The sequence below is a fragment of the Aedes albopictus genome, chromosome 2, assembly GCF_035046485.1.
Source record: "Aedes albopictus strain Foshan chromosome 2, AalbF5, whole genome shotgun sequence".
Classification (NCBI taxonomy): domain Eukaryota; kingdom Metazoa; phylum Arthropoda; class Insecta; order Diptera; family Culicidae; genus Aedes; species Aedes albopictus.
The window spans coordinates 318,053,424-318,072,156 of record NC_085137.1 but is presented as its reverse complement, the minus strand read 5'-3'; the positions used below and the strand labels follow the sequence as shown (position 1 = coordinate 318,072,156).

The window sequence follows — 18,733 nt, the reverse complement described above, 5'->3', positions numbered from 1 at the left end:
ACCAACTTTTCATAACTAACGCAGATGTGTTGGTGAGTCTCATTTTTGACATTTGCGGGAATCTCTTACCTTGGGTATTTAGATACGTTGGTCTGCTGCTGCTCTCGCGGCTGGAAAAACACGGTGTGTCTGGTATAAGAAATTTATTACAAAAAAATAGGCATCGCTAATTTTTACGTTACGTGAAAGTTGACGCTACTAGCTTTCATTCAAGCCCAACATCGAAATATTCCATCGGGGGAACTTTTTCATACAAAAATTGGGTATGTTTGTTAAGTAGAAATAGGGATTAATTTGGAACCGTTCATTTTGTATGGGGAAAAACAGTATTCTGAAAAAGTTGTTCGAGATCCCTCGGTGGATTTTTTTGAGGGACCGTGCAAATGAAAGCTGGAAGTCTCTATTTTTGAATAGCGAAAAATTTGGCGATGCCCAATTTTTTGTTATAAACCTTTCCCATACACACGCCGTGAAAACGATGCGTGGTTCGGGAAAATGAGAGAAACTTCAGAGAGAAATTGTGGGAAGTACCAGATTCAAATGCAGAAATGACAAAGTTGATCCCCTCGATTTGAGCAAAACGAACCACAAAAACGAAACGTCAAAAGTGAGCAACAGTTTGACGTTTTCTCATTTTTTCTCATCCGTACACCGCACACCGAAAACACCACAAAAGAGGGTGCACTTGTGATTTCATTCCCTCCCGGTTGGTTGGAGTCGAAAATTTTCAGTTTCTTTCTCGGATTATCCACCCGCAAAGTGCGTGCCAGACCCACTTCCGACTTGCCCAGTTAGCTGTGATTCGAAACCGTTGTAGAACCTTCCGAAACGATGGCCGCCACCACGCAACAGATAACAACCAGCAGCAGTACCAGCGGAGGAAAACCAAAGGACAAAAAATCACAGGAGGAAATCTATGCCGAGTTTCAGCAGCTGCGAAATCAACAGAGGAATTTGATCAACAATCTCAACACGCTGGAGATGGACCTCAAGGAACACAAGTAAGTTGGGGTGGAAAATTCCGGATTTGGTTGAGTGATCGTCTTCCTGCTTTCCGTTTCCTGGCAAATTGGAATACTTTTTCAACGCATAACCTCAAATGCACTTTCAAGTTCAAAGTGTTTTGATTCCATTTTTGGGGTTTTTACTCGATGGCTATAACTATTTAGAGGCGGAAGCTCAGATAATATAGGTACTCCTGTGTACTCACTTCAAAACAAATTCCTTGAGGAAGGCTGGTGCTAGAACTTATCAATTTCGGGGAGGAAATGCCAATGTAGAACCCGTAGCCTTCCGCTAGTTGTCTAGACGCCATCCATGAATGTTGGTCGAGATATTCATGGATGCAGGCAGTAGACAACGGAACAGAACATCACCTTTTGCTGGATCCCAGGTCACTGTGGTATCAACGGAAATGAACGAGCAGACGCACTGGCCAAACAAGTTCGCAACAAGCAAAAACTCGATATCCCGACACCGAAAGGCCATAATATAGCGGAATATCTGGTCAACATGAGAGAACGAATTGCAGTTACGGAAAATAGAATCATTGTCTATTAAATAAACGGATCGTAAATGTGCCTCAAAACAACGGATTCTGACAAGGGCCTGAATAGGACACTCTTGTCTAACCCATTCGTATATAATCAGCAAGAAGCTTCCGCCTGTGTGTAACTATTGAGGGCTCAGCTTACGGTTCAAAATATTTTAATAGATTGTAGAGGCTAAACCGGACAACGAACAAGTTGTGGTACTAACGGATCTTTTGGTGAAATCTTAGTATTTGATGCATAAGGAGAAACAAAAACTTTGAAATTCCTTAAAGACAACGTTTATAATTCAAATTTAATTCCAAATAAGGTCTGTATCCGCAATAATCCGGACACAGCAACATGGCTGTAACTCTGCAATGGATCGATATTTAAAATTGGCCAAAATTTTCACTAAAAACTCTTTGGTGTATGTTTATTATTTGAGCAAAATTTGATGTAAATCGGTGCTGTTCTTTTTGTTGTAGCAATGTAACAGTAAAACGTGTGCAAATGAATGTTGTACAACACCTGGTTTAGCATGTCAGCGCTGTAACTTTTGAAACTTTGAGCACAAACCTTTCACTTTCAATATACATCTACTGCATCGGCAAAACTTCAAAAACAAATCGATGCACTATCAACAATTTTATAGTCAAAACACGTATTGGGAATAACCGTGGTTTTAGCCCTTTCGACAGCAATTAGTGAGCACCTCTTATTGTTCCGATTGTATTGTTGAAAGTACTATTCCAATAATCATGAAATTTTGCGAACATAATATATACATTAGACTGGGTCAACAAAGTCGATTTTTTGGAACAATGCTTTTTCGATTCCTTTTAGCGTCCAAAACAACTGTGCAGAATTTGGGAGCGATTGGTTGCGTCCCCGTATTCCGCTTTGCGATTAAAGTTTGTATGGAATTTAGTATGGGAAAACGTGCTTTTTTGCATTTTTCTCATAAATTGAAATTTTTCGTCTAAAACTATCTAACTAATGACGTTGAAGCATAGCCTAGGATATGCCGAAAAACTTTGCCGAAGACCGCAAAGTGATCCGACACTTGTGAAAAAAGTTATAACGCACAGATTGCCTGGTGGTGCTTATCATTTAACATGTAAAGGAATAACATCAATAATAAAATCTCAGTTTTTGGCCTAAGTTACCAAGCGAATAACTTTTTTCACAAGCGTCGGATCACTTTGCGGTCTTCGGCAAAGTTTTTCGGTATATCCTAGGCTATACTTTAACGTCATTAGTTAAACGGTATTAGGCAAAAGAATTCAACTTATGAGTAAAATGCAAAAAAGTACGTTTTCCCATACTAACATCCATACAAATTTCAATCACAATGCGGAATACGGGGACGCAACCAATCGCTCCCAAATTTTGCACAGTTGTTTTGGACGCAAAAAGGAGTCAAAAAAGCTTTGTTCCGGGTTGACGCGGTCAAATTTAAAGTTTCTCCATACAACGTTGACCCACTCTAATATACATGATGACCTATTTTTTGTGAAAATTTCATAAAAATTGGCAGAGGTATTCGATAGTTATGAATAGGCATATATAGCATATGAAAAATACGGAAAATATTCGCAAACACTCACCCACATCAGCAGTGATAGCTATCCAACCAGTTGATCAAAATTGATGAAATTTGGCAAGAAAAAGTATGAACACCGACGAAGTATGAATGTATATCATAACTGCTCACGAAATTTCATCATTATCCTAACTGTACTTTGGACTGCAGTGGAAAAGAACCATCAGCCATGCAGATGAAAATTGGTCATGATTGTACAAAATGCTTGAATGTGCCTCTTTTTGTTTTTGAGCTATAATTAAAAGTATCGCACCGATCTTCATCAAATTTTGCTCAAAAAATAAACATACACCAAAGAGGAAACTCTGAAAATTTTGGCCAATTTTATCGATCCATTGCAGAGTTACAGCCGTGTTTCTGTGTCCGGATTATTGCGGATACAGACCTTAATGCAATGTAAATCAATCAGTACCCTAAATGTAAATTAGTAGTGAATACGTTTGCCGGACACGTTTGCCACAGGAGTAGTAGTGTCTTGAACAAATATTAATAATAATAGAAACCGATTGAAAAAGCCGTTTATCTTCTTCCTAGTTTTCACAACACGTGACCACATCATCATCTTCTTCTTTATGGCTCGACGTCCCCACTGGGACTTAGCCTGCCTCGCTTCAACTTAGTGTTTTGGACCGTTCCAAATTGAATAGACCAAAGAAAATAGACCAAACTGCTCGCGAACGCACCGGTTGTTCTAAATTGGTTGGTCTATTTCAGTGTAAACAATAACAGACAGCAAATTTATTCAGGACGTTGCGGCGGATGTTAATATTTTGTGTATTTTGTGAAAAATCCTGGATTCCCTGAAAGGATATATGTACTGGAGAATTCCTCGTGACGAATGGTTGGGGGATTTCCCCGAAGTAATTGCGGAAGAAATCTGCGGCATAAACTGCAGGATGACTTCTCGGAAGAAGCATTGTGGCGGCAGAAATTGTCAGCTAATTCAGGATGGAACGATTCCCGGGAGATGCTGTTGGAAATTAAATTGCTAGAGGATTCCCCAGAATGAATCTCTGCCTGATACCCTGGCAAGGAATGCAAGACGCTTCCCCAGAATGAATTGTTGGAGGATTTCGTTGTTTATTGGTGGTGGAAGAAATTGCCAGAAGATAGAACTGCTACAGAATTCCCCGAAAGAAACTGCTGCCGAAAAGTTCTTCCTCAGAAGTTTCCTTCCAAGATTCCCAAGAAGATACCTCCAGTTTTTTTTTTTTCTAGAGATTCTTCAAAAGTTTTTTTGTTTGCTAGAAAGTCATATCTTTCAGCAAATTTCGGAAAGGGGTTCCTTGTTGGAAACCCATAAGAGTAAGTTCCTTGCAGGTTCCTGTCGGAGCCAACTAGGCCCTTTATGAAATACATAATTAACATAATCAGAGATTTGGCAACACTTCCTGACGAGATCAGTCAGTTAGAGATACGGACAGGGGGCCAGCAAAAGGCAGAATCCCCGTAGCTCACAACAAAAACACGTTCAAAATGGTTTGTGTTGAAAATTGATGCATTACACAATTTCTTACTGATTTATTTGCTATCTCCGCGTTGTCGTGTAATTTCGAACGATTGCACGCCAAAATTTTGGTAACCTTTTGCTAGTTTTACACGTTTTACTTAAGTAATAACTTATGGTAATGACTAATTCGCAAATGTCGTACTCATCCCAGATCTGTCAGAGTGCCCAAAAGTGTCAATTTCCCAAACATGTCAAATTTATGTGGACTACGGCACATCTATTCGTGGTTGACGTCCGCGCTACCCCGCTGGATACGGACGGACAGCGCGACGTCGTGGCCGCGAGGTTAAAGAATAAAGTAAGTTTTTATCAGGAAATTATAGGTTTATTACTCGATCGATCCGACATTTGGCGACGACGGGATAAAACTAATTCTTGAACAGTGATAGTTTTGTGTTTCTTGGTGGAAAAATGTTATTTTCAGGAGATATTGTCAAGCCGTGCGAATGCGTATTTAGCGATAGCGTCCAGCATCGGCTGAAAAAAAAGCGGCCATTTTGAATTGGCAGTGAAAATTTTCCCGTAGCGCGACGAGCCGATCTGCGAGAGTAAGTGAGTGAAAGAAAAGAGAAAATATTTATGTGCCTCAAATGTAGTGGTGTAACAGCGGTAAATATCATTGATGTGCATTCTCAGTGGGGGTAAGTAGCAATGAGAGTCTAATAGAGGTGGGGAAGACCATACTTCGTGTGTGTGAGATCCGTGTCTGGTGCAAAACATGTCACTACTACAAGCAAAGCGAGCTCCCATAAGAACGCGTGTCAAATAGTGACGTCACTATTTGTGTTTACATTTTTCTTTGCTTACTAATACATAGCCAACTCTTCTTCTTCCCCACCTGTAATATACTCTCATTGGGTAAGTAGTGTGGAAGAAAAAAACTGCCGACCTTGCGAATGGATAGCGAATATGGCTCGAGAAGAAAAGGAATAATGCATGGGTGTTGATTTGTGTTAGAAAGCGATTACCGTGTTGGAGCGCCAGTTGAAGTTGAACACTACAGATGTGAAAAGATTCTCTGCGTGGTTTTGTACCAATAAAATGGATATGTTCCATGAGGGAAAAAAAAAAAGAAACAAATCATTGGGAATACAGCGAGCGTTAGTGGTGGAGGAAAATTCAACAGGTGCGAAATGGGAAGATTTTCAATGTGGTAGTGGTAGAAAGTTAAGGGCTGGAAAACCGAAAGTGATGAATACGACTGAAATGGCATCAATGTCTTCGAATGTGTTTCTGAATAAGAGAGAGAGAGTTGGTTTGTATCACTCAGAGAAGCTCGCCGCGGTGAAAAAAAAAAGAATGGAAGCGAGAGTGTGTTGGTTACCATATTGAAAGGTGTTATGATTGTTCAGTGTGATGTGTGCGGAGGAATGGTTTTGTACCAATGCTACTGTAGATGATTCGTTATGTATGTAGTACATATGTATGTACATGGTGAATCCCTTGTTGGTTTACAACAACATGTTGGGTGCTGAAGAAGGGTTGCCAATGCAATCGTAAAAAAAGTGGTTGTGCACCAAAGGGAAAAAAGTATTGGTTTTGTACCAGTGAAAAGATAAGATGTTATTGTTTGTTAGTCTAAACACGGGAGATAAGGTTATGTACCAGAAAAAAACAGTTGTACACAACTAGAAGTAGTGGAAATATTAAAAAAATGTGAATAATGTTTTGAAAGATTGCAGAGTGACCTGTTGAGGATTTCTTGGTGTTGGGCCATCAATGAAGTTCGTTACCTAACGAGCTATGCAAGGTTGTATAAGCAGCTCAGGTAAGTCAAACCTTTTATTATTTTCTGGTAAATGTATGCACGACAAAACGCAGTGAATCACCTTTTGAACGATGAATGGTTGAGGTATTTTGTGTGGTTTATTTAAATCTGTTATTATTTGGTATAATCGGTTACTACAGCAATTATTATAAACGTATATGATATCACTGGAGAATGCACATCAACATTATTTGAGGCATATGAACAACTTGTATTCAGCGTTTTAGGGTAAAAAAAAAAAAAACAAAACTAATGATTTTACAGGATGGCGTTGCACAGCAGAATAAAGCCCTTTGATGTTACCATCGAGACAAGTCGATTGCCGACCGAGTGGGAAACTTGGAAATTAGACCTGGAATCATTCTTTTTGGCACACGGCGTAGAGAAGCAATCAGACAAACGAGCACAGCTGGCATACCTTGGTGGACCAGGGTTGCAAGAACTACTTCGTCACCTTCCGGGAGTTAGCCAGGTGCCCCACGTTACAATCGATCCACCTTTTTATGACGTAGCGATCAATTGCCTCGATAAATATTTCGAGCCTTTCCGCCGCAAGACGTATGAAAGGCATCTGTTCCACCAAATAAAACAACACCAGGGGGAGAGATTTACGGACTTCGTCATGAGAATGCGAAAACAAATTGCAAGGTGCAATTATCACCCGGAGGTCGTTGACGAACTCATGGCCGACCAAATTGCCCAAGGATGCAATTCAGAAGAGCTACGAACGAAACTGTTGCAGAAAGATCGGCCGTTGGAAGAAGTTATTTGGTTGGGCACTAGTATAGCCGAGTCACATCAACAGTCGAGAAAGCTTAGCCGGCCTGCTGTACGCCAGGAACAGGATGTGTATGCAGTGTCGCATCGGCCATATCGAAGTGATTTTCCACCAAGCAAACGTCAACCCTTCATTCAACCCAGGAATTACCAAACTAACCGGTTCACCTGTTACGGATGCGGCCGTCGCGGACACGTACATGGAAGCAGCGATTGTCCAGCCAAGCAAACGAAATGTGCCATTTGCGGTAAAATCGGACACTGGGCAAAGAGATGCTACAGTAACGGCGGGCTAAAGCGACGATTAGATAACCCAACATCGTACCCTAAGGCTAAGCGGATCCGTGCGGTAGTCGAAGAAAGCGAGAAAGAACAATCGAAAGACTACGTTTTCTATGCTATGGGCGGAAACGTATTCACATTCAAAGTTGGTGGAGTTCAAGTACCTATGACGATCGATTCTGGATCAGATGCAAATATCATCACTAAAGAGGTGTGGGAACAATTAAAACAGGCCAACGTAAATGCAATGGACATGACTACAAACACCGATCGGTCGCTCATCGGTTATGCTAGTAAGCAACCGATGAAAATTGCCGGGACCTTCAGCGCAGAGGTAGAAGCAGGGGAAAACAAGGCGGTTGCGAAGTTTTATGTAGTCGAGGGTGGTCAACGTTGTTTACTGGGAGACCACACGGCAAAAGCACTGAACGTGCTTAAGGTGGGATTTGATGTCGATGCTGTTGAAACCAACCCAAAAACTTTTCCAAAAATCCGGGGAGTGGTGATCGAGATACCAATCGATCAAGATGTTCAGCCAGTACAGCAAGCATATCGAAGACCTCCAATCGCCTTGGAACCAAAGATTGAGGAAAAACTACGGTGTCTGTTGGAAATGGACATCATTGAACCAGCACCAGGGCCATCTCCTTGGATATCACCAGTGGTCCCTGTTATGAAAGATTCCGGGGAAATTCGGTTGTGCATTGATATGCGCAGAGCCAACCAAGCGGTTCTTCGCGAAACGCATCCGCTACCGCTCGTAGATGAGCTGCTGGGATCCGTTAGTGGAGCTGTGCGATTCTCGAAAATAGATATCAAAGACGCCTACCATCAGGTCGAGATATCAGAACGATCGCGACCAATCACCACGTTTATAAAAAAAAACAGGGCCTTTTCAGGTAGACTAATTAATCAAATAAAAAAATGTTCCGAATTACTCTTATTCGGTCAGTATATCGGGTTCCTTATATGTATATTTAAACTTTTATCATTTAGGTACAAACGGCTCATGTTTGGAGTAAGTTGTGCCCCGGAACTTTTCCAAAAGGTGATGGAGTCTATTGTCGCGGGTTTAGATGGCGTAATTGTTTACTTAGACGATGCTATCGTGCACGGTTCTTCCATTGAAGAACATGATCGTAGATTGGCGGCAGTTCTTCAGAGATTTTCCGAATACAATATTCTTCTGAACGAGAAGAAATGTGTGTATGGTGTAGAGTGCTTAGAGGTGCTGGGTCATCAGCTATCAGTCCAGGGTGTTAAACCAACGGAAAGCAGAATAGCGGCCATCCAAAATTTTCGAGAACCTCGCAATTTATCTGAGCTAAGGAGTTTTCTTGGTTTGATTTGCTACGTGGGAAGATTTGTTCCAAACTTGGCTTCACTGACAGATCCCCTTAGAGAGCTACTTCGCTCCAAAGTCCAATTCAACTGGACATCCGAAAAGTCTTCCGCTTTTCAAAAGATTAAGGATGAAATATGTAAAATCCATCATCTGGGATTTTTCAACCCACAGGATAACACAAAGCTAATTACCGATGCCAGCCCAACCGGGCTCGGAGCTGTACTTTTGCAAGAAGACGCACAAGGCACGAGCAGGGTTATTGCCTATGCCAGCAAAGCCCTGACTGAGCTAGAGAAAAAATATTTTCAAACGGAACGGGAGGCCCTATCGCTAGTGTGGGGCGTTGAAAGATTCTACTTGTACCTCTTGGGCATACAGTTTACGTTGGTTACCGACTGTAAAGCCCTCAAGTTCCTCTTCAATCCCAGATCGAAACCCTGTGCTCGCATTGAACGGTGGGTCCTCAGACTGCAAGCGTACACATTCAAAGTAGAATACGTTCCGGGTCCTGACAATATTGCAGATGCTCTATCGCGATTAAGTGTTCCCGAGAGCGCCACATTTGACGAACCGACCGAAGGGTACATTCGAAACATTGTTGAACAAGCAGTACCTAAGGCAGTTACGATCGAGGAGGTTACCAACGACTCAAGCAACGACGAAACGATCCAAGCCGTTCTTGAGGCGTTACAAGAGGGACAACGTGACAACATTCCGAAGGAGTTCAAACCTTACATGAATGAGTTATGCTCTGCTGAAGGGGTCCTACTGAGGGGCAATCGGCTGGTCATTCCCACAAAGCTACAAGAACGAATTATCACCTTGGCTCACGAAGCTCATCCTGGAATGGCAGCGATGAAACGACGGCTGCGGCAGAAGGTCTGGTGGCCGCAGATGGACAAACAGGTAGAATCATGTGTGAAACGGTGTAAAGAGTGTACCCTGGTGTCCTGTCTTGGAGCTCCGGAGCCACTGAAGCGTACAAAAATGCCAGACAAACCGTGGACGGATATAGCCGTTGATTTTATGGGCCCTCTCCCCTCAGGGCATTCACTGTTCGTCATAGTTGACTACTATAGTCGATTCACAGAAGCGGTGGTCATGAGATCAATTACAGCTGCGCGAACTATTGAGGCCTTACACGAGACATTCAGTAGGTTTGGGCTTCCTGAAAGTATTAGGTCAGACAACGGACCACAATTCATTAGCGATGAGTTCAAGTCATATTGTGAGGAATATGGAATCACATTGCTGAGAACAACACCTTATTGGCCGCAAGCTAACGACGAAGTGGAGAGGGCGAATAAAACAATCTTGAAACACCTCAAGATAAGCCAAGAAACGGATAATAACTGGATGTGGGATCTACGATCGTTTCTGTTAATGTATAATTCAACTCCGCATGCATCAACCGGAGTCGCACCGTCAACATTAATGTTTGGACGCCTTTTCCGTGACAAGTTGCCTGCTTTCGGCGAGAAAACTCTGCGAACGGATCAAGAAGCTGTATGCGACCGAGATTGGGAGAGGAAACTTAAAGATGCGGAATATACGAACACACGCCGTCAAGCAAAATCATCTGAACTGAGAGAGGGAGATGTGGTAGTATGCAAACGAATGACAAAAGAAAACAAGTTGTCCACCACGTTTGCTCCGGAAGAGTATGAAATAAGGGAATTAAACGGATCAGATGCTACACTACGATCATTCGAAACAAATCGAGAAGTACATCGAAACGTAGCACATCTGAAGCGGTTGCCAAGCCATCAATCAAATCAAAGCCAAACACCGGGAGATTCGACACCAGCGCCAGAGACTTCGAGTACAACATCGAGTGCTGCCAACAACGAATCACTGGACGTCCCTCCATCAGTGCAAGACGAGAGTATAGCTATCGACGAAGATATTGAGCCGATCAACATCACGAGGCCAACCAGGACACAACGAAGGCCCGCATACTTGAACGAATATCATACAGATGCAGTTTGTGACTATTCAGAATAGGGGGGATGTCGGAGCCAACTAGGCCCTTTATGAAATACATAATTAACATAATCAGAGATTTGGTAACACTTCCTGACGAGATCAGTCAGTTAGAGATACGGACGGACAGCGCGACGTCGTGGCCGCGAGGTTAAAGAATAAAGTAAGTTTTTATCAGGAAATTATAGGTTTATTACTCGATCGATCCGACAGTTCCCTCCAAAGTTTCTTCTTTCGATTTCCCCTAGATGTACATTTGAAGATTCCTCTAGGTGCTCCGTCTAGGGATTCTTCCTAGGGAACTCCTAACGGCGATTTCTCCAGGAATACTCAGTAAGGATTTCACCGGGGATTCTTTCAGGACCTTCTTTCGTGGTTGACTCCAGAAACTCCCATAGGAAATTCCTCCATAGGTTCCCACCAGATTCGTCCAAGACCTCCTGTCATACCACTTAGACTCAATTTTGATTGAACTGATTGTCGTATTTATACAGGAAATCAGAATTAAGTCTAGGCGGTGTGACATCATCCACCCAGAATTCATCCAGAAGTTCCCTCTAAAAATAGAGAAGTTTCCACTGGAGATTCCTCCAGTAGTTCCTACCAGGGATCCCTTCAAGAGATCCCTCTGAAAATTTCTCCAGGAGTTTTCGCTCGGAAAAGTATCCACCGTGGATGCCCTCAGAAATTTGAATTTAAATTCCTCCAGCAACTCCCATCGCGAAATCCTCCAGAAACTACTACCGGGATTTCAACAGAAGCTCCCATCGGGGATTTTTCCGAGAGTTCCCGCTGGGGATACCACCAGGAGTTCCCGCTGAAGATTCCCCCAGAAGTTCCCACCGGGACTTTATCAAGGAGTTTCCAAAAATACCCACCGCGAATAATTCCAGGAATTTCCACAGAGGACTTTTCCAGCAAATTCCACCGCGAAATCTCAAGAAACGATTCGCCAGAAGTTCCCACCAAGGATTCCAGATGTTCCCGATGGAGATTCCTCCAGGACGGAATTCCTTCAGAAGTTCTCACTTCGAGTTCCTGCTGGCTTTCTCGCTTAGAATTCCTGCAGGAGTTTCCACTGGGGAGTTCTTTCCAGGAATATATAAGAAATTCCTTCTGGGAATTCATTAGAAGTTCCTTCCGGAAATCTTGAAGTTCCTCCGGGAATTAAACAAGAAATGATTCCTTTATTAAAAATTCCTTCCGGAAAATGAACAGAAATTCTTCCAGGAATTCCGTTTGCAAATCCACCAGGAATTCCTACCGAGAATCCTCCATGAGTTCCTCCAGGGAATCTACTGAGTTCTTTCGAGGAATTTACCTAAAGTTTCTTTTGGGAATTCCTCCCGGGAATTTACCAGTTCTATCCAGTTCCTTCCTGGAATCCACCAGAAAATCCATCCGGGAATTCACCAGAAATTCCTTTCGAAAATACACCAGGAGTTCCTTCCCGGAATCCACAAGAAGTTCCTCCGGAAATCCACCAGGAGTTCCTTCCGGAAATCTACCTGGAGTTTCTCCGGAAATCCACTAGGAGTTCCTCCAGGAATCCATCTAGAGTTCCTCCGGGAATCCATCTAGAATTCCTCCGAGAATCCACCAGGAGTTCCTCCAGGAATCCACCAGGAGTTCCTCCGAGAATCCATCTAGAGTTCCTTTGGAGAATCCACCAGGAGTTCCTTCCCGGAATCCACCAGAAGTTCCACTCGGAATCCACCAAGAGTTCCATCCGGGAATCCACCTGGAGTTTCTCCAGGTATCCACCATGAGTTCCTCCGGGAATCCATCTAGAGTTCCTCCGAGATTCCACCAGGAGTTCCTCCGGAAATCCACTAGAATCGAGAATCCACTAGGAGTTCCTTCGGGAATCCACCAGGATTTTTTTCTAGGAACCCACCAGGAAATCCATCCGGGAATCCACCAGGAGTTGGGTTGTTTAGTGAATGAAATATTGCTGATTGCTATATTCGAATCGAAAGAGCTAATTTTTTGAGTATAACTTGATTTTATTGTGATCTAATTCCTTTGTATTGATGACTAAATAAACAAAACAAATTTAATTTCTTGCCGAACAAAAAAATTTCCCCATACAAACTATAAATGCATTTTAAAAATAGTTCCCGGCCACTAAAAATTATGAAATTTTGGATTTCGACTAATTTTCCGATGGAGATTCCGATTATGAAATAATCCGAATACCCCTAAAGAACCCAATTCCTTTCGAAAATACACCAGGAGTTCTTTCCCGGAATCCACCAGGAGCTCCTCCGGAAATCCACCAGGAGTTCCTTCCGGGAATCTACCTGGAGTTTCTCCGGAAATCCACTAGGAGTTCCTCCAGGAATCCATCTAGAGTTCCTCCGAGAATCCACCAGGAATCCACCAGGACTGCCCATATTCGCATAGGTGACGTAAACGCCACATAGGTCAAAATCCACTTTTTTAGCTTAACATATCCTACACCATGTATAGCATATGCTCCAATTGTTAAAAAATGTGTTTGTTCTAAAACATGTGAGTATATTGAAAAGAACGTTTTGACGTAACCACCATGTGGTCGCAATACTGACGTCTGTGTACAAGAAAACTAAAATCTCCCCATAAAACGTGATTGAATACAATTTATTGGGATAATTTATTGACATAAACATAATTTATATTTGAGATATCTAATTATTTGATTTCAGATGCCTGAGAATCATTTTCAATATCAACAACTTTCATAGTGAATATTATCAATTATGTTTAATACTTATTATGGATGCATTGTAGATACTGAAACATTTATGATGCTTTGACAACAACATGCGAATAATTTAACAAATTGATACTTGAAAGCCTACAACTCGTAATGGTGAGTCTACGCTGATTGAAGTAATCGTTTCCACTGGTCTTAGTCCTGGATAAATCGCTTCCAGTCGCCCTGAGATTTTGCAGCCCCTTAGGGCCGCAAAATGCAGTTGAGGAAGACCTAAAAGGCCAACGTGCTCGCCCTACCACGAAGCCAACGGCTTCTTCCTGGTTCTCTGCTAATATGGTATAAGTTTGTCATTTCTCTGGCATACGAGCTACGTCCCCAGCCCCCCGCAGCCTGCCGTGTTTTATTTGCTTCATTATACATCAGTTAAGGCTTTTTACGGCATCATCAGCGTCGGCAGCCATGTTGGATATGAGGGTCGAAATTTCAAAGTGATAATTCTCTACCACCAAAGCGAATATTCATATGAAAAAGTATCATCCTATATGCTCACTCGCAGTGATTACGATGATACTTTTTCAGCTGCGTTGCTGCAAAATTGACAGTTTTTTATCACTTCAAAATCGCGAGGCAAACAATCATTGAAAAGCAAAAAGTCAATGATTCGTTTGAAAGCTTAGTGATGCATCATGACACCTTAATCGATTTTGTCAGCCTGTTTCGGGGACACATTTTTTGTTCTCCTTAAATATCTAAGTAGATTTTCAAGCAGTAGTTTAGTGATGAACATGACTGAGTTAGTTAAAGTTTGACCGTAAGTTAATGAGAGCAAAAAGTTTGTGGGGCTGACAAAATTGGGTTCATACTGTATCGATTTATTTACATATGTACTTGGTACAATTCGTAGTTCATGCAACGCCGCCATATGCCGTGATCCTAGTTAGCGGCGAGTATTGTTCGCAGTTAAATTACTCTAAAATGGGTGGTTGTTAAATCTCCTAAGTATAGAATCCAAGCACCTCATGTATGAACAGATATATTTTTTGTATGGATGGTTGTGGTAGATCTATATCGCTTCCTCTGAATAACGACGTAAACTCCTCAAACCAGGTCAGCTACTTACTAAGTGCTTGAAGCAAACTCATTGAAACCCGAAACGTGAGTTTTTGTGGCACCTGATTGATTAACCCTCTAATACCCAATCCCGCCTTTAGACGGGGTATAGTTTTAGCATTTTTGTAATTTTTGTTTCGTGGGAAATCATTTTTTTATATTTTTGGCTGATATTTAGGACTGTTTTGTATATCCCAGAATGGTTTTTGGTGTATTTTAAAGCGTATTTACATTTTTTTAAAAACGCAGAGCCTGGGGATTAATGTTAATTCCGGTATTTTGCACACATTAAACGAAATAAGAAAACTGGTCGGCGTTAAGTCCAATTGGACTAGGCGATTTTTTTGGACAGGTAAAGATAAGCCAAGGAATCATATAATATTTCAAGAAATAATGCACATGCTTTGATATCCCAATTTCTTGCAGGACATTTTCCCATAATCATTGAAAAACAGTTGGTCCAGTCTGATTTAAATCCGACCAACTGTGAATCTTACTACGATGCCCACGCCTTATGGTACGCTCGACCGCACTATCAGATAGTTCACATTTTCAGAATGTGACGTGTTAGCTTTTTTTTTTCTGAAATCACGGTTAGTACAACTTCTTTCGAGTCGGGTCTGCCGCTTATCAACAAAAAATGTATTTAACGCACGAATACGGACATTCAGCCGGAGACCCGGGTTCGATTCCCGTTCCGGTCGGGAATTTTTTTTCGACTCCCTGGGCATGGTGTATCATTGCACTTGCTTCACAATATACAAATGCATGCAATGGCAGGCAAAGGAAGCCCTTCAAATGATAACTGTGGAAGTGCTTAAAGAACACTAAGTTGAAGCGAGGCAGGCCAAGTCTCAGTGGGGACGTAGAGCCATATAGAAGAAGAAGACGGACATTCCGGAAAAAATCTAACACGTGCTCAGAAAACGGGTACCGTAATAGCTAACATAACGGTCATAGCAATCTGGTTGTTACGTCAACTTATCCGTGTAATCATTCATCAAAACGACTGAATGGTCGCATAAACTGACGTACACGTTTTAAATATGGAAAAATTACATGAAACATCTTAAAATCATTGCGGCTCACTTTTTGTAGCTGTAATCCACGAAACTGACAGATTATTTCATTCAAATAGTCGGTGCATATGTAAATCCGGAAAAAATCTATAAAATCGTGTTTTCCCATCAGAGCAGACGTTGGTGGTTACATCGACTATGCGAATATGGGCAGAGGAGTTCCTCCAGGAATCCATCAGGAGTTCCTCCGGGAATCCACCAGGAGTTCCCCTGGGAATCCATCTAGAGTTCCTCCAGAAATCCACCAGGAGTTCCTCCAGGAATCCACCAGGAGTTCCTCCAGGAATCCACCAGGAGTTCCTCCAGGAATCCACCAGCAGTTCCTCCGGGAATCCACCAGGAGTACCTTTGGGGAATCCACCAGGAGTTCCTCCGTCAATCCACCAGAAGTTCCTCCGGAAATCCACCAGGAGTTTCTCCAGTAATTTATCAGGAGTTCCTCCGGGAATCCACCAGGAGTACCTTTGGGGAATCCACCAGGAGTTCCTTTGGGGAATCCACCAGAAGTTCCTTTGGGGAATCCACCAGGAGTTCCTTTGGGGGTCCACCAGGAGTTCCTTTGGGGAATCCACCAGCTTATAAATCTAAAAGCAACAGCAATGCAGCGTTGAACTGACAGGAAGTAAACGCAAACTTAATGAGATTTTCCCATACATTAACATAAAACACAATTGACTTCGTTGTTACATCATAAACATTTAATACATTCCTGATAACTGATTTGTATTTATTCCGCTGCCTGTAATAGCTACCACAATCACTTCCCTCGTTTTCCTCACCTTGACGACAGCCATTGTCGCGTAAAAATATAAAATGTATAAAACTGAAGATGTTAGTCCCAATCAGTTATATCATAGGTTCCTTGTGATCTGGCGATACTGATGTAGCAACTACGGCTCTCTTCCGAAGGAAGAACTCACACTTTAACCATCACACCAGATTTGTTCCGTCCAATATTTTATTGATTTACAAACAACTATAAGTAGAACTAAACATACATTTTAACAACAATTATCGAACCTTTCCTCTCTTCACATTTCCGCCAGAACTGTGATCGACACGCTAAAAACCGTGGAACCCGGCCGAAAGTGCTTCCGGCTGATCGGAGGTGTCCTCTGCGATCAAACCGTGGAAATCGTCCTGCCTCAGCTGGTGCAGAACAAGGAACAGCTGGAGAAGCTGATCGAAAACGGCAAGGAACAGATCACGAAAAAGGGTCTGGAGATCAACCAGTTCAAGGACGAGCACAATATCAAAATTCGAGGCCAGGATACGGCGCAGGCGGCCAGCAGCGAAAAGGAAACGGCCGACGACAAAGCGGGCGCCTCCGGAACTCGGAACGTGCTGGTGGGAAATCTGTAAGACCAAATCTAGCTCTACCTACTGTCGTTTGTATCTTCTTGAGATCGTCTTTAACGCTCGACACTTGAAAATGAGATCCCAATTGAGTGCCCTTTCTGAGTTCTGAGAATGGAGGGCGTAGATTTTTCACCGGTTGTACAATTTCGGTATTTTTCTAGAAATTGCAAGTAATTCGTTTCCCTCACCAGTCTAGCGTTTTGGAATGATTCAATAGGCGCCAATAGGGAAACAAGTCAAAGATTAGAGCGCAGAACCCCAAGAACTATTCATTATTGAAACATTATTTATCAGCGTAATCCGTAATCGCGTAGAAGCTAGATCATATCTCCAGACCGATTCTTAACTCCGGTAAGCACTAACGCAGATTTTAGTTTTACTCTAATCGCTATCATTTCTCTGTTCACCAACTTGTTGCTTGAATAAATTACTTATTAAGGATAGATATTATTTTTGATGCGATTGATTTATACCGTAGGATTATCACATCATTCTTTCGCAAAGTGAACTGTAAAAAGTTATTGAACCTCTACTGTAATCCATAAATCTTTCAGTATACTGAAAACATGGAGCACTAAGGCCTGAAGTCAAATATTTGCCAAGGAAAGAACTCAAGAAACAATATCAGCATTACAGTAATGAAAATTTGATCGAGTCAAACAAGAATATTTGACCCTGTGTACTGGGATCTCAACGAAATTTATCAAAATAAATACCTTATGAATTTATGCCATAACTTATGGTATGGATGCCATAAGAATGCCTTTTGACAAATGATTGTGCTTGTTATGACCAATTTAAGGTGAAGATATGACGAAGCCACACCTCGAATTTTCAAGAGCACAAATCTGAAGAACCGAATGTCATTTTGCACTGAAAAGTTGATCGATTGGTCACCACCAGCAGGTAACCAATCGATCAACTTTTCAGCGCAAACCAACATTCGGTTCTTCAGATTTGTGCTTTTGAAAAATCGAGGTGTGGCTTCGTTATATATTCACCTTAAGAACACAAACTCATGAAGGAAGCAAAAAAAAACTTAAAATTATGCAGACTGGAATCGATCCATGAACGTCTAGATCACTTACCACGTGTTTAATGTACACGATGTGACATTTGAGGATATCGTGTTACTAAATATTAGACCTGTTCACTTTAAAACTTGTTTTTCTCCGATTCTCCGTGACACATCAAACTATCAATCCACATGCAAAAACAAGTCTTCAATTCAAAAAATAAGTCAAATTGATGAAGATTTAAAGGTGTATCAACTAATTATGTGTTTTTTTTAACCATTTTCTCAGGAATTTACTCTGAAATCTTCAAAATTGCACCGAAAGAGTACCGAAAATACCGTTAGGATATAGTTAGAACAATACTCTACAACTTTGCCGAAGACACTACGTTGTTTAAATTGCGTATTTCAAAGTTATTAAACAATTTTCGTTGAAAAATCACGAAAAAAACACATTATTTTTACGATTTTACATATAAAAGTCATGTAATTTTACATTATTTTACGTGACTAACTCTATTAGCTATTCTGCCCATATTCGCATAGTCGATGTAACCACCAACGTCTGCTCTGATGGGAAAACACGATTTTATAGATTTTTTCCGGATTTACATATGCACCGACTATTTGAATGAAATAATCTGTCAGTTTCGTGGATTACAGCTACAA

The 18,733-nt window shown here is 41.7% G+C and overlaps 1 protein-coding gene across 1 annotated transcript; it reads left to right on the top strand.

Annotated features, from left to right (window-relative positions):
* Window positions 1-639: 639 nt before the first annotated feature.
* LOC109420800 (probable prefoldin subunit 2) lies at window positions 640-17,492 on the top strand. Its single transcript, XM_019695244.3, has 2 exons — window positions 640-1,001; window positions 16,737-17,492. The coding sequence occupies exons 1-2, from the start codon at window positions 832-834 to the stop codon at window positions 17,050-17,052; spliced, it is 486 nt and encodes a 161-aa protein (XP_019550789.2). The 5' UTR covers window positions 640-831; the 3' UTR covers window positions 17,053-17,492.
* The last annotated feature ends 1,241 nt before the right edge of the window (window positions 17,493-18,733 follow it).

Excerpts from the sequence above, each read along its gene's own strand:
- LOC109420800 (XM_019695244.3), top strand. The coding sequence starts at position 832 with ATGGCCGCCACCACGCAACAGATAACAACCAGCAGCAGTACCAGCGGA. Across the intron at positions 1,002-16,736 it reads ATGGACCTCAAGGAACACAA|AACTGTGATCGACACGCTAA; the intron begins GTAAGTTGGGGT and ends CATTTCCGCCAG.